The sequence below is a fragment of the Neodiprion virginianus genome, chromosome 2 (genome assembly GCF_021901495.1).
Source record: "Neodiprion virginianus isolate iyNeoVirg1 chromosome 2, iyNeoVirg1.1, whole genome shotgun sequence".
NCBI classification, from domain to species: Eukaryota; Metazoa; Arthropoda; class Insecta; order Hymenoptera; family Diprionidae; genus Neodiprion; species Neodiprion virginianus.
Window position 1 is genome coordinate 29,434,950 of NC_060878.1, and position 14,845 is coordinate 29,449,794.

A 14,845-nucleotide genomic window follows, 5' to 3' on the forward strand; every position below is an offset into this window, starting at 1 on the left:
TATGAACTAAACTGAACTCAACTAAGCTAATCATATCACATTACCAACGTTATTAGCCTGCCACGATATAAGTAAAGGTCCGATGCTTCCTAGCTGCAGTACCGGGTTGTCTCCTGCACCGACCCTTGCACTTATAACATTCGGCAACTTTCTACGTGTCGCTGTTCCGCCCATTTATAACAAAAGCGCACTCATCTCCATTCTACGTCGCAATAACCAGCGAACGTCACCCCGCCAAAAACCTCCAGCATTGGAGGCTTCGAAAATATATATGGTGGAATCCCTCATCCGTGCCAATGTCTCTTGAATAAAACTCCACGATAATTCAATGATTACCAATGACAAGACGGAATGTTCCGCTCGAATTATTATAGTGCTGTGAATTAATCTTATACCGTACCTACGATCAATTTCAAAACTAACAAACCGCAAGTTATCTGTGAAATTTGGTTGCCTATCTGTCGGCGTTTAGCAGCAAGGTTTCACAGAAAACTTACGGTATCTAACCGATTCGTGGTGGATTCCAATGGCAATATTCTTCAGGCGTTAATTAGTGTGATTCCGAATAATGAATATCGGCTCATAAAGTGCACGTTTGTCTCACGGAGTCCTACAGGGTGACCGTATCGTCGGTTTGTAAAAGTATTCGCAGCTTGTATTGGTGCAGCAACATCCGAAACCCTATCACGATACTTCCACTAGGAGTTGGATATATGTGAGCTTTCGGTCGACTGATGGAGGCGAGCCTTTCGCTGATTGGCGCTCGACTCGAGTGAGTCCTGATCCCAGAGGATGGAGGACGGGGGAAAGAGTGGGGAAATAAAATAGCTTGCACTGTATGTGTTGAGTTATGTCGTGTAGAAATATTACCGAATTACATACTTGACCGTTACATATATTGTACATGTCCAAAGACCGAAATGAAATCACTATCTTACGACGAACTGTGATGTTTGCTTATTCATCCGTTTCACGTATCACTTATTGTTAGAGGAGGGCGGATGCTGCCTCGTACCGGAAATGGGGTGATTCAGAGTGCTTGGTAAAAGATGTAGAATTTATGCTTGAACCCTTGGGGCGAAACTATTTCCGATAACGATGTAGGCGAAAATTCTTCAGAAATAAGACGGTTTTATGATTGCAAAGTAGTGATATAGCCGTATAATAACAAGGTGTGTCCTCAATTGCTATCAAAATCAAAGAAAACTATTCTGACAATGAGCCAAAGTTATGAACAAAACTTTCGCTAAATGCAAGCAAACCTTGATATACATCGTAATAATTCAATAATATTTATTGCTGTACATTTGCTGCACAAAGATTGATTTCAACAAATATTGAGCGAAAAGGTAATAAGAATACATAGCAGCAAGTAGAGAAGACTTTTCGCACAGACACGTTTGGTTAACGGCGACAGTACTGAGTTAAATAATATCGACTCGCAAACCCCATAAAACATTGTGCTTAAAACCTTCAGTTTATCGCAGCTCAACAAATTATTTCATGTAGAATATCAAAATTTGTTCCGACTAGTCTCAGTATTTCCTCAAACTCACGCAGGAGTCTGAAGTATAAATCACAGTTAATAATCTTTGAAACGTATCGACGGTATTTTATTTATCCAAATTTTTTGCGTGAAAAATAGCTGAGTCACGGTATAAACTAAATAAAATTTACTCATTTCGGGAAATATGATAAATTTCCGATTAAAATACATACAAAACACTTTGATAAAGATGGTTAATTTCAATTTGGATTTGATAAATTCGTCGCTGTTTATCACACTTTCTCGTACGAATCGCGAAAGTTGCTGAGCAAAAAAATGTTCGTCAAGAAGCTTGGATTTTAAACATAAAATTCTTAAATTTCGAGTAGAATGTCGCTTTTTGATGGTTATACTTCAGGCAAGAGAGGTTTTTGTTCAGGATATTCGGTTTGAAAAACAAGCCACATCAATAAAAATAATCGAATCGACACAATCGATTGATTTTGTTTTCGAATCGCATCGCCCTTACCCTTAATATTCGCATCTAAATTACCAAGGGAAGATTGAAAAAATCAAATGAATAATAACAACATATGGAATTGATTTCTAATGAAATATTGGAAAAACGAAAGGCACGTACGATACATACCGGGTTGTAAAAAGCGTCAACCATTTACCGCGCACTTGTCATTCTACCGTACGACCATATACACTAAAAGTCAATTTAGCTTCGTCGTCTGTAAAAATGGTCACGTCTGTTTGGCTCCAATTCCGATTCATGCCGAATCGTTTGTGAGAACAAGAGACATCGAGTACCTGAGATTTATTTCAGACATACCGAGTGCCACTTGTTCATATATCCTTAAAAATTCTGTGGATTCGTCGTAGCTTTATCCCGACGCACTTGATGCATCGAGAGTCCGTCTTGTCCAATAATTGTTCCAACTTGTTAAGTACTCCAACGCTCCGTGTGAATCCGATCAATTTAACCGAGTATAATTATTACGACATAACACCGTGCCATATCAGGTTATCAGATTTAGGTTGATTGTGAAGTAATCGTAACTGTCCGACTTTTCATAGAGGCTCTGGTTTACTTAATTTTTTCTCTAACTGTACGTGAATATTTGTAAAAAATAATCTCAATGCATTTGAAGAAATGCGATCGTTCGTCTACGGATTCCTGTACAGTTTTCAAACCATGCACCTCACAAATCATGAATGAGTACTTCTTCGCGCTACCTCGAAGGAATATATTAATTGAAATAATTTTTAAATAAAATATTTCCTGAAGAGTCGCAAGCAACTCCGCGGCAACGAGTCTCGTCAAGTTTTTTAGTCGGCGTATAAGCCAGTATTCCATTCTTTCGTGAACAGAGTTACCGTCGAGTCCTCCTCGCTGGTACCAATTGAGCCAGTTAACGTAAATTGAACTAAATTGTTTCAATTGAGGATAATTGCGGCAAGGCGACGGGGCATCTCTGTTGTTACATCTATACGGATATTCACATATGTCTACATTGTCTACACAAGTTAGTACGTGCACGTATGGACACATATACGTAGGTTTTCTTCCACCGACCTCCTAATCTTCCCAGGCTTTCCGTCACGTTTTAACCGGACCATCGATTCGACGCTCGATTCAAATATTACGTTACCTAACTTTAACGATCAAATTTCAGGTTCGCATGCACGATCAACGGTCAAAAAGTTCGGCATCGAGACAGCCAGAGAACGGAATATACGTAATTCAAATTCTATCGTTTATTCCCATTATTTTCTGCACCCGTATGTAGTTTCAAGAGGACAACTCCCCGGCGCTTGATCTATACGTATACGTATATTAACGTATACGCAGAGCTCAAGAATTTAACGACTCCATGTGCAGAGCTGAATGCAGTTTGGAACTGCAGTGTAATTACCGTTGCCCACATGTCGACACGTGTTCTCTGAGTATTTTTGTGAATATCTCTCGGGTTAAACTCCGTCTCGTCACGTATCTGGTTCCTATAATATCCGTGACTCGCGAATCGTTAAGTCATCCTGATGGTAAAATGGTTGATAAAAAGGAAAAAAAAAAAAAAAAAATTCAATAGGCCAAAGGTTGACAGAGAACTGGGTAGGGGGGCACAGTTTTTACTTCTTTTTGTAAGATATATGCCTGCGCCTATATCTGTACGCGTTTAGTCGGCTCCAGTCGACCCACATATTCCGTGAGAACGAAATTATAACAATATAAATTTCTCATGACGTTATAACAACGAGGGTGGGACGATCGGACTGGACTCTGTGGGATTCGAAGGCACACACAAGAGCCGAGAACCCTGTGGTATGGTATGGTGGTCCGGTGTTGGGTACACTTCATCCCGCATAAGATTTTGCTGCGGGTGGCATGAAGGAGAGAATCGTACATATACATAGCCATATAAAACAGGCGTTTAGTATTTTCCCCGTTAATGTATATCCGTGCACGTGTTTTTATACCCTATCGAAATCTTAATCCAGAGTCAGAAATTTAAGTCACACGCAGAGGTATATTTCAGGTTCAAGGTTCCCTGTTGTTCAAGAATTATTCCTTCAATCTCTTAGGCGCTTACGGCATCTATACTGTTATACAATAACTTGTTGCATTATGAATTCCATAAGGAATGAACTAGTTCTTTTCAGCAGATATTTCATTCCTCTAATCTCTTTCACATTACGAAGACGCAACAGGTTGCACGATTCGGCTTCAAGCGTATATTTGCGGTATATTTGCAACGTATTGCGCGAACCCTTCTGCGACAGCATGCGATCTATGGCTTGACGCGTTTCACATCGAGCCTTTTGACCTCTTCTCGTCGCAAGCACTTCGCGCAAATAAAAGGACCCAGTCGTTGGAGCAACGTACTATATACCTATACGCATATATCGCATGGTGTTTATTGTGTGTTTTCCTCATGCGGTGCCCCGAAGAACCCCGGGCGAATTGATCCTGTAGATTAATCGTGGGGATGAGTCCAGCTCCCATAGAGTTCCACACACCGCTCCAACTCTCACGTCGTCCCGTATGATTTCAATCCTTGTGTGTTATATGTGTACATGACGGCCAAATTGCCTCTTTTACGCCACGCGACCCGCAGCTACGGCCCTGTTACTTGATTGTTATCGGGTAATGCGTAGGTGATGATTTCTCTCGGAATGGAATTTTTTCATCACAATACACGGAGGAAAAGTGTATTAGAAAAATACGCACTTCAATTAATAACACTGAATTATTTGATAAGCGTTCAACGTTGTTATCGATTAACTACAGATTTATACAGAAAAACCAGTAGACATAAGATTTGTCACGTATTGAACCGTAGGGAAGTTAGTTTATATAAAACTTTTTGGAGTGGGAAAAATTCAAAAAAAACTGTCAAAACGAATCCAAAATACTTTGCGTGACTTATATACCATATTAGCAAAAAGTCCAGATGAAAAATGAAACAAATTCTACGTCTAGTTGAAAGCTTCGCATTCAGTGTACGAAGGTAAAAAATTGCTCTACAAGAACCTGACGATATTTTATGCTAACGGAACGTATGAACATTTCCAGCGACTGCGTGGTATGATTTTTTTGAATGTTTACTGACCCAAAAAGTTTTGACGTAGAAAATTTACTGAATATACAGAACTTCGTATTGAGAAACGAGGCATGATTATTACTTTAAGTAATCAAGGCATGTCATATCTAATTATCGCGAAAATATGAATATATTGATAAATATGGTCTGGTCGGCGCAAATGCGATTAATTTGGAGGTGTGAATATGTGACGTCACAATCCCATACCTAGTGCGTACTTGATAAAGTCCTTAAACAATTTTTGCGCTACTAGTGCGACGAGTACTTGGATACTTCCCGAACAATTATATATTATAAGTGTCATATCGTGGGTGAGCCACTCCAATGGTGATATATAATTTTTTTTTTGCCAGTAACCGGCACGACTCGAATGACAATTTCGTATAACGAACAAAATATCGCAAACGACTTCATTGCGTGGGTTCTGTACATAGAGAGGTAGTCGTTATTAGACGAGCTACAAGTATTATTACGCGTATTATATTTTATGTGACACGAAGAGTTCAGAAAATTTGACATGCATTTTTTTTTTTTTTTTTGCGTGAACCGAATTTACTATGAAACACATACTCAACACTAACACCGTAACTCTATCGTCATTCTAAGACCTTGTCTATCGTTCCGTAGCTGTAAAAACAATAAGAGTAGTTATCAATATCTATAAATTTAACGATAATACTGCAGAGGTTTCATCGTTCTAACTGATTTCCGATTAACGATTATTATCTGCAGCTAATTGAGGTGAATGTAGTCTCTGAAACCATTACTGTGCAGTTTCACGAATCAATTGACGATTTTAGTGATGGTCAAGTGTCAATTTTCGCATGAAGTAGGCACCTCACAAGATCCTCGTAATCAAATATTTTGTTATTTCAGGTTTGTATTATATCTTGAAGCATAGCAGATATCAATATATTGATATATTCAGATAATTAGTCATTGTAGCCATGCTTTGATAACCTAACTACTATATTTGAAATACTGTAGCAATTAGCGTGATTTTTTTTTTATATTGAAAGATGATAATACTTCAGATTCGATCCAAACGAACCGTGATTCCCGCTAATTTAATTGCGACCAAAATAGTTCTTGAATTGACCAATAAGTGGAACCATTTTCACTACACATTTTACGGGTTCTGAGCCTACCAGTGGACCACCGGCAAACCATGACCGTATGACGGGTTGCCTAATGCACAGGCTTACCAATATTCAATTGTTCACAACGTAGTTGGTAAGACGGCATACTTCGTGCATTTAATCATTTGGTGGATATAAAAGTGAATTTTCTGTACTTGTACCACTGATATAGACTTGTACCAACATTCAATCGGAACAGCGAGTAAAACAAAGATCAACGATTCTAGCCGATTACCGTTATCAACGTTTTCAGAACCATGTTTCAGGCAACCGGACATATTGTAAAGTCATCTCAGACTGCGTGTCGATGGGCGTAGTGAGTTTTGATTGAAATAGTAGGATTTAGAATGAACTAACTTTAGAATGATCAAAGTATTTCCGCAGAAGACGCGAATGCGCAGCAAAAGAATTTCAAGTGTTTTATAAATCAGTAAAAGAGTTCGTCTTCTTCGTACGATCAAGCTCATGCATTAGAAAGTATGTAAGTATATTGGACACGACTATAGTGCACATACATGTAATACCGTGAGATTCTGTTAATAGCGTAATATCTTCGATCAGCATACGTTCTCCTGATAGTAAAAATCACATTGGTTCGAGCTACTGTTTCCCTTTCAAAAATTGATACACAACGCTGAAGTCCAGCTTGCTGTGTCCGTGGCCCATGGCTGTTCTGTAAATCTGATAAGCGATAGATCCTAACGGACTCGGAGTTTCGGTCCGCGATGCAGCGGCCTGAGCAAGTCCCAAGTCCTTAGTCATCAACGCTGTGCCGAATCCGCCCTGTTGACAAGATGAAAAAAACACGTTTCACCTCGATTGGGAAAAAAGTTTTCACGTTTGCAGTAGCACACAGCATCCGGCATTGTACCTGGTAACCATTCGTACTGGGGGCGTTGTCAAGAACGCCTGGAACCGGATTGTACAATTCGGAAGACCAGCATCTGCCCGAACTCGTGTTTATGACCGAGGCTAGGATCTTCGGGTCCAGTCCCAGTCTGAAAAAAATGTTCGGACCGGCATTAGAACGCTCAATTCAAGATTTTGTTCGCCCGACACTTAAAAAAAATTATAACCTTTCTCCGAGTATAAATGCCTCTGCAGTCCCGATCATGCTTATCCCAAGAAGCATGTTGTTGCACAGTTTCGTTGCCTGACCGGCCCCGACTTTGCCACAATGGATCACCCGTGATCCGACTGCGACAAGCACTCGCTCAGCGTCTTCGAAATCCGTTTTTGAACCGCCGACCATCAGCGTCAACGTCGCGGCGCTCGCAGCGTTGACACCTGTTGATCACTACCTCGAGTAAAGTGGTTCATCACCATGCCACGAAGCCGAAATTTTATGCGGTATGTTCGACAGATAAAAAAGCTAAAACAACAATCACCTCCAGAAACAGGAGCGTCGACAAATCGCGCACCGATTTTCTTAGCTGCGGTTGACACTTGCTCGGAAATTGACGGGTCGATTGTGCTGCTGTCCACCAGAAGAACATCCTTCTTGACCGAACTGCAATTTGACTCAATTCAACATCGTGGTTAAACAGTAGAGGTACGTTAGATGCTCTGTAAGTGCTGCCAAAGTTTGGGGCTCTGAACATTGTGATCTAGTTGTTCAAAGAGCAATGACTTACAAGGTTTCTACCATATACCTAATTTCCTAGTATTATAGTTTGTGTCTCAAACATGGGTAGAAATGGAAGAACAGATGATCAACCACTTGACAGATAGAAATAATTCTTTTTACTCAGATAGGGTGATTTAATATAAATAAGTTTGATACCTCAAGACACCTTTTTCACCAAAGTAACAATCCAAGACGTGCTGATTTGACGGTAGCATAGATATTACCACATCCGCATTTTTCGAGGCTTCGGCTGCAGAGTTTGCACCGTTGGCGCCAGCCTCAACCAAGCTTGATACAGCTGCTCCGTTGACATCAAAAACCGTTAGTTTGTATCCCTGTCATTCACGTTGAGAGATAAGTTCCATCGCCTCATACTTGTCCTTACTTACGTACGTATACATGCCTTTTTTATCAGGTTTTTCGCCATGTGGCCGCCCATATTGCCCAAGCCGATAAAACCGACATTCGAAAGCTGTCTTCTCCCTGGAAAGAGATGAGTAGTTGCAGATGGAATGCGGTCGATATAGGGAATTTAATTACTCAAAGTTGAGCAGAGGTCGTGCAAAGACGTTTCAAACATTATTGTACAATGCATATTCATACAGTTATTGCGTATATTATAAGTATATCACGAATAAGGGATACATTTGCTTGTTGCGTAACTCACCATTGCTGGCAAGAAAGAATGATCGGCTGAACAGTAGAAGTGTACTCATTTCAACGTTGCTCTTGGAATTGAGTCAACACAGGTCTCGCGACGCTTCGAATGAAACTAATTCAGAGGATACGCTTGCTAACGAAATAAATTTTAAATTCAGATTATGCGATGCTTTGCGAAAGACTCGCGTATTCGTTCGAACGATTTCAACGCAACTTACGTCAGAGCCAGATATAAGACTACCGTAGAGTGTGTCGACACACGGCCAAATGTGATACACATTCGCCGTTGTCTTTTAAAAGTCTTACACTCTTTGCTGATAATTGATAAAACCTGAGGCGGCCGGCTTTACTCGCAATCATAAACGTCAAGCTAATATTGCATAACTGCGTAATGATCGTGTTATCACTCATTAATTTGTTTACACCGGATTGTAGTCGAGTGGAGAATTGATCCAAGTAACTGTCACCACTGAATACATAAGTATCTATCGTAGGCTATCGACTCCAGTATCGTTTCGTTTTATTTTTGTGACACCGTGTTATTTAACTTGAAAAATTTGTGTCTCACGTATTTTTTTTATCCCCAAAGTAGATTAGCTCCTCAAATAATCTTTAATGCCAGCTGACCTTTTTTTATCAATCAATTTATTATTTCAGCAGCGATTAACGAGACCTCCGGAACAATTCAAAGGTCAATGAACATCGCTGGTTTGCGTAATTTAATTTGCGTAATTTAATTTAATTTTGCGATTCGTGAATAAGAAATTGCAACGAAACTGTGATTGTACAATTCAATTCACTGAACGGTCATCCCATGCTTTAGATTTGCGAATGTTTCCCCAACCTACTAATTGCCAATGAGAATTTTCATACGCATATGTAATCGCCAGCAGAAATGAGCCTGTCTTGAATTTTTGGGATGAATAGACTTCCTGTTATTACATCTAACAACAAGAGCAACGAATGCGCGATCAATTAGTACAATGAATTCAGCGCTCATTTGTTATTCCTTATTTCTTTATTCTATGCGAATCTATGGTGCGTGACTGTAATCGACTATATGTACGGTTCGCGTGTCTTCTTTTATCCATAACTGCGGTAAAAACCGTTTCACTGCCAATTAGTATAGTCGAGCTTTCACAAGTTCCGAATTGCACTTGCGTTGTTAAAAAAAGCCTTATTCACCTGCGAGTTTCGATAGCTGCACATACGGAAATGCGAAATAACACTTGATACACAAAGCATCTTATCTCGAGTCCGTCGGAGCAAAACTGCGGCCGTATAATAGAACAAGGGAGGAAATAAAATACACAGTATAAATTCATGCGGTAGATGATATCTGTTCACACATTGCGTCGGTATAGATCGATACTCTTTCGCCCTTCCTTTCCATTGGCTTTCGTGCAGCTCTGCTGGCAAGTACATCGAAGTCTCTTAACTGAATCGAGAAGGAAATTCGTCTCAATTAATAAAAAATTATAGAAATTGTGCGTTTGCAGAGAAAATATTCGTCTAGTTATTATAGGTGAAGAAAGAAAAAACGAAAACAGTAACGAGAAACTCAATTTTTCGTATTACTCTCTATCCGAACACAAGACTCGATTGGTCCTGGTTGCCATGATCAAATGCGTGTTTTGGCTTTGCACCTTATATAGAATCGTTTTTGCCGGAGAGAATCGGTTTCTGGTTCACGAGGAGCCCAAATCCTGGATCTCTGAGACCGACTATCGAACCATGCTGAAGGAATCATTTCCGTTCGCAAGATGCTGCAATGTAATTATCAACGGTAAGTATAGCGTGAAATGTTGATACAAAATTTATATTGGGAGTTAGTAAATTATGAGTTAGATGCGATTTTACAGTGCGAACTGTGCAGTGTTTATGGATAATTATATTAATCCAGTCGTTAGATTGCTTTGAGTAGACATTACGTAGCGAGCCTTTTAAACTATTTTCACTGTAACAGATACATTCCATGAGTTGGAACAATCCTTGAATGATTTTCTCCGAGAATATTCCTACCCTTACATCATTCTCCAGAGTACCTACGATTGTCAAGGTTATTTGCTAATTTCATCGACTGAAGAAAATCTACTCTGGGCACTGAGCAAGTAAATACTATATCGTTGATGGGAAATAGAATGACGATTAGGTATGAGAAAAAAAAACGGATAGGCATCCACGAAGCGTTTGTACTTTTCCAGAGTTCCGTCAACGATTTCCACTACGGAGATACTGATAATTTACGACAGCGATTTGCTGGCGAATTCGCGATTGTTCAACGGGTCAATATACAACAATGCCAACGTGAACTTGGTGACAGTTTCCGGGATCTGGAGTCTCTCTGAAAACTTTTTGCAGCCAAGAAATTTCGAGGAAATTGAAAGGTGAGACCGAGGTATGCTAAACTCTGTAAACCCCATTCACGAAGTGTTTATTTTTACGACAACAGATACACAGACCTGCGGTTCAAAAATGGACTCTCAAATTTCAAGGGTAGGGAACTGCAAATCGCCTCATACTACAACCCTCCGATGATGTATCTGAAGAGAACGGTGAAGAAAACTGTAAACGGAATTCAAGCTGAGATATTCTTGACAGATAATGGTGAGATACATGACCATCGCGTGTCAAGGGTGTTCGCAAAACTAAAAAGAGTTCATTGGTAATTCATTACGTGTGTGGGTGAATAAGGGTATTTAGGCAATGAATCAGAAGTTAAAAAATATCGCTCAACTGTAATTATAAAGTATCTCATCGAGGGCGTGATCAAAAAGTTGTTTTATAATCTGCACGCCATATTTATGACAGGGATAATTATTTGAATTACTTATACGAGTGGTGTATAAAGTCACACTGCTACATTATCTTGAGCACGATCGTTTGGTACACACCTAACCCCTTGAACAGCGATGGCGCCATATAGTGTACGTCGATTATTTTATGATTCGCTCCAACGATTTTCGCAAAATTTAATATTCGGGAGTTTCCGAGGTCACTTTTAATGAAACTGCCCTCAAAATTCCGAAATTAAATATGGCGGGCCAAAATGTAAAAATTCATATGAATCGGATGTAACCCGATACTCGGGTTTTAGAGGCCGCTAATTACGAAACCGAATTCGCATTAGATAAATTCGCAATGCCGGATCCAGTATGGCGGACGCAAATTCGAAACGTGAAATTATTGGGATGAAATCTGTTTCTCAGAGGTTTTGCGCGTCCCAGATTGCAAACCTAAGGTCAAAATGAAGATGCTCGATATAATGGTTCAAATATGGTGGCTCAAAAATATTTTACTTTTCGTGACGTATCATGAGAAATCAGTTTCATTCATTTTAGTCGACTATATTTTATCAAACAATTTGAATTTAGAAATTTTGAGTGAAGATTCGTAACCAGCGACCTTCGCAAGCCTTCCAATAATAAACCAATTTTCACGCGAATCAAGTACATTTTTGCATTTTGGTTCACCAAATTAGATCCACCACAAGGCGTTAATTTGCGGTGGATCAAATTTCGCGATGTTAAATGGACGCGACGAGATTATCGATTTCTCAGAACCTTTATACAATGCCTGTAATAAAAACAAAACTGTACCTACCCAAGGAGGATTTTTTTTACCTACTTTGACATCAGAAGTTGACTTCAAGGGGGAAGCTGACTCTGTTTTTTATTTTCCATCTTCCAGATTCCGAAAGAGATGGCATCGAGCTGCGGATGTTTATGCTAATTGCAGAGCGTTTGAATTTCACTTGGAGCATCAGATCTCCGCCGGGACAATACAAGTGAATTACATCCTAACAATCTTCGATCACCTGCGATTTGTATATTAAGACGTGTTTTCCGCAGGGTCGGACGACTTACTGATAACAACACATGGGAAGGGGGGATGATCAGTCAGCTGTTGGCGAAGGAGGTAACTCAAGTTTCTCTGCACGAACTGCAACATCACTCGATATCAGTATTATATCAACATACAATTTGAGAGAACTCGCCGTCTTTCGTAGGTCGATCTCGCATTCGGTGGCATATGGCTGAAAGCGGATCACAACATGCTTACAAATCTGACAGGCCCTTGGGGTCTGTTGGAGATAAAATTCCTGGTCCCACGTCCGAAGCCCTTTACCAGTTTTTTGGCGCTGACGAAGCCCTTCACCCCCTTGGTATGGACTTCGGTTATCCTAACTTTATTATGGCAGACGTGCTACATGACGATCAGAGCAAGGGTGAAGCCCCAAGAGAGCACGAAGCGTGAGTTTACAAAAGAAATAGTTGAAGAAAAAGGAATTAGACACAGGCTCAATCACTTCGAATGATGAATATGTGGTTGCGGTATAAAATTGCATTGATTTCACACAAGGTTTTCGTCGTTTTTCTTATACCTGCATGGAGCTGGTGGGTCGATTGATCGGAGTCTGGATGCCGAGGAGAATTTCGGGCGTCAAAATTCAACTTCAATTCTGGCAAATTGCCGGGCTCGTTTTGGTCACTGCCTATTGCAGCAGTCTGGCTGCTACTTTGACCGGCACTGAATACGAGGAGAGGTGAATGAATGATTAAATTCTGCAACGTCAGCCGCGTGTCCTCATTTACATCCTCTGATTACTTATGAACACGCGCTTTGTATGTTACGTTCATTAGGATAGACACTGTCAAGCAATTTGTCGAGGCTGGTTTGACTTGGGGCAGAGAAGGTCCTCTGCCAACGTTTAACGAATATGTCAACCTCAACGTAAGTGCCGAAAATATTCTTCATGAATTTGACTCATTTTCTTTTTTAATCACGTTGCGTGACTCGCTTCTAGGACAACTACTCGGCGATACTTCCCCAAAGATTCAAATCTGAGAAAAATTACCAAGACAGACACCGGAGAATTTTGGAGGGAAAGTACGGGATAGTTGGTCGAGTGGTTGGTGGTGTTTTTTTCCCTGATAATGACGTGGAGGGGCCGGATTTTCACGTTAGCTTCGATTCTAAATTTCTAAAGCACGTCACAAGCGATATATGTTACGTACCTCACTTTTATCAAATTGAAAATTCGTCCTCTTTCAGAATTACAGACTAATGATGAATCCAACTGCCGGGTACTACTTATGCTTTGCAATGCAGCCGTGGCTAGTGGATAAAGTGAACATGGTTCGTACTTGTCGAAAAATCAAGTAATCTGTCCGTATATTTCATCGTCATTTTCATTAGTACCATTGTCAGTGTAGATGATGCTGCGGGCCATAGAGACTGGCTTCAAATCCTTTTACCTCAAGGACGTCATTCATCGTCGGGCTAGCTCCAGTTTGAGGGAGGTTTTGGTCGAGCACGACAAGAATAACGGAACAACAATACCCTTGGCCCTGACTCCGATGACTTCCGGTTTCGTCATGTTGACCGTCGGACTGACCGTCGCTTCTGTAGTCTTCCTTTTCGAATTGTTTTCCAAGAATAAACCAGATAAATCTTCGGATTTGATGTACCCTAAAAACAGGGAATCTGACGTTGCGACGTGCGAGGGGAAGAAAGACTTCCGGCAGGCACTGAAGGAACTAAATATTACGAAGCTGATCAAACCGGGCAACACGAAACACAGGAGAAATCAGTGCAGCCGTGTTCAGTAAGGTCCTCGAAAAGGAAAAGAGTAAGAATTTCACACGACTTTCCAGTGTATTTAACGTCGACACCGTACAGGTATTTCTAATCTAGAAGGAAAAATACGTAATTACATTCATCACCGCGAGCAAATAGCCTAGGCAAAGTCTGTATCACAAAAAATGAATAAATTATTGAATTATAATCACCAATAAATTGCCTGAAGGCACACTCACTTGTCTTTTCCAGCAGCAAAGGATATTGCAATGTGACGTAGTATTTCACTAGTAAAAACTAGCCAATTGTAAGTCGGACCAATCACCCCGGCAGAGCGACGTAGACAAGGACGTACGTTTTCACAGTTACAAATTAAATAGAAATTGAAGGATGAGCAACTCATTCCGAATTGTTGTCACTCAAATCCATTTTGGTTAGAAAAATATCGTCGAGGATCTTTATTACTTTGCATAATCATTGTCCCGGACACTACAGAGACACCGACAGCCAATGACGCCTCCGATCAGGAGTCAGGTCACCAAGGACCTTTGACGTCACCGAATCAACGGGTTCACAGTACAGAGAGCCGTGGTTACATTCACAGAATCTTTCAATATTGTTCAAATACTCTTTCGTTCCGATATCTACCTAACTTTCTCGAGCATTTCTGATCGTCGCCACGTCTAGAGCTCGACTGGAGATCTGAAAATCTTGCGTCACCCCCAGTTTGCCTCGTTTCTGCCCG

The 14,845-nt window shown here is 40.4% G+C and overlaps 2 protein-coding genes across 10 annotated transcripts; one reads left to right on the top strand and one right to left on the bottom strand.

Moving 5' to 3' along the window:
* The first annotated feature begins 99 nt into the window (after positions 1-99).
* On the top strand, positions 100-14,311 carry LOC124298149 (uncharacterized). Of its 7 annotated transcripts, none has more exons than XM_046749798.1 (13): positions 100-836; positions 10,176-10,306; positions 10,487-10,631; positions 10,725-10,907; positions 10,973-11,127; positions 12,211-12,307; positions 12,372-12,438; positions 12,530-12,773; positions 12,883-13,066; positions 13,164-13,254; positions 13,328-13,483; positions 13,576-13,659; positions 13,737-14,311. In XM_046749798.1, exons 2-13 carry the CDS (start codon positions 10,255-10,257, stop codon positions 14,130-14,132), a joined length of 1,854 nt encoding a protein of 617 aa, XP_046605754.1. In that variant the 5' UTR covers positions 100-836; positions 10,176-10,254; the 3' UTR covers positions 14,133-14,311. The 7 variants fall into 7 exon arrangements, with proteins under 7 accessions (XP_046605754.1, XP_046605756.1, XP_046605755.1 ...); XM_046749800.1 differs by lacking the exon at positions 100-836 and adding an exon at positions 3,037-3,820; XM_046749799.1 differs by lacking the exon at positions 100-836 and adding an exon at positions 3,037-3,815.
* On the bottom strand, positions 6,673-12,280 carry LOC124298158 (3-hydroxyisobutyrate dehydrogenase, mitochondrial). Of its 3 annotated transcripts, none has more exons than XM_046749826.1 (8): positions 9,473-9,476; positions 8,528-8,553; positions 8,264-8,343; positions 8,017-8,195; positions 7,622-7,743; positions 7,310-7,520; positions 7,105-7,231; positions 6,673-7,016 (listed from the first exon to the last, which is right to left on the bottom strand). In XM_046749826.1, exons 3-8 carry the CDS (start codon positions 8,297-8,299, stop codon positions 6,834-6,836), a joined length of 858 nt encoding a protein of 285 aa, XP_046605782.1. In that variant the 5' UTR covers positions 8,300-8,343; positions 8,528-8,553; positions 9,473-9,476; the 3' UTR covers positions 6,673-6,833. The 3 variants fall into 3 exon arrangements, with proteins under 3 accessions (XP_046605782.1, XP_046605780.1, XP_046605781.1); XM_046749824.1 differs by lacking the exon at positions 9,473-9,476 and adding an exon at positions 8,739-8,789 and having other exon boundaries at positions 8,528-8,653; XM_046749825.1 differs by lacking the exons at positions 8,528-8,553; positions 9,473-9,476 and adding an exon at positions 12,148-12,280 and having other exon boundaries at positions 8,017-8,158.
* Positions 14,312-14,845: the final 534 nt, after the last annotated feature.

Excerpts from the sequence above, each read along its gene's own strand:
- LOC124298158 (XM_046749824.1), bottom strand. The coding sequence starts at position 8,576 with ATGAGTACACTTCTACTGTTCAGCCGATCATTCTTTCTTGCCAGCAAT. Across the intron at positions 8,344-8,527 it reads ATTCTTTCTTGCCAGCAATG|GGAGAAGACAGCTTTCGAAT; the intron begins GTGAGTTACGCA and ends ATCTCTTTCCAG. Across the intron at positions 7,744-8,016 it reads GGTGAAAAAGGTGTCTTGAG|TTCGGTCAAGAAGGATGTTC; the intron begins GTATCAAACTTA and ends GTCAAATTGCAG.
- LOC124298149 (XM_046749805.1), top strand. The coding sequence starts at position 10,138 with ATGATCAAATGCGTGTTTTGGCTTTGCACCTTATATAGAATCGTTTTT. Across the intron at positions 10,908-10,972 it reads AATTTCGAGGAAATTGAAAG|ATACACAGACCTGCGGTTCA; the intron begins GTGAGACCGAGG and ends TTACGACAACAG. Across the intron at positions 12,439-12,529 it reads GTCAGCTGTTGGCGAAGGAG|GTCGATCTCGCATTCGGTGG; the intron begins GTAACTCAAGTT and ends CGTCTTTCGTAG.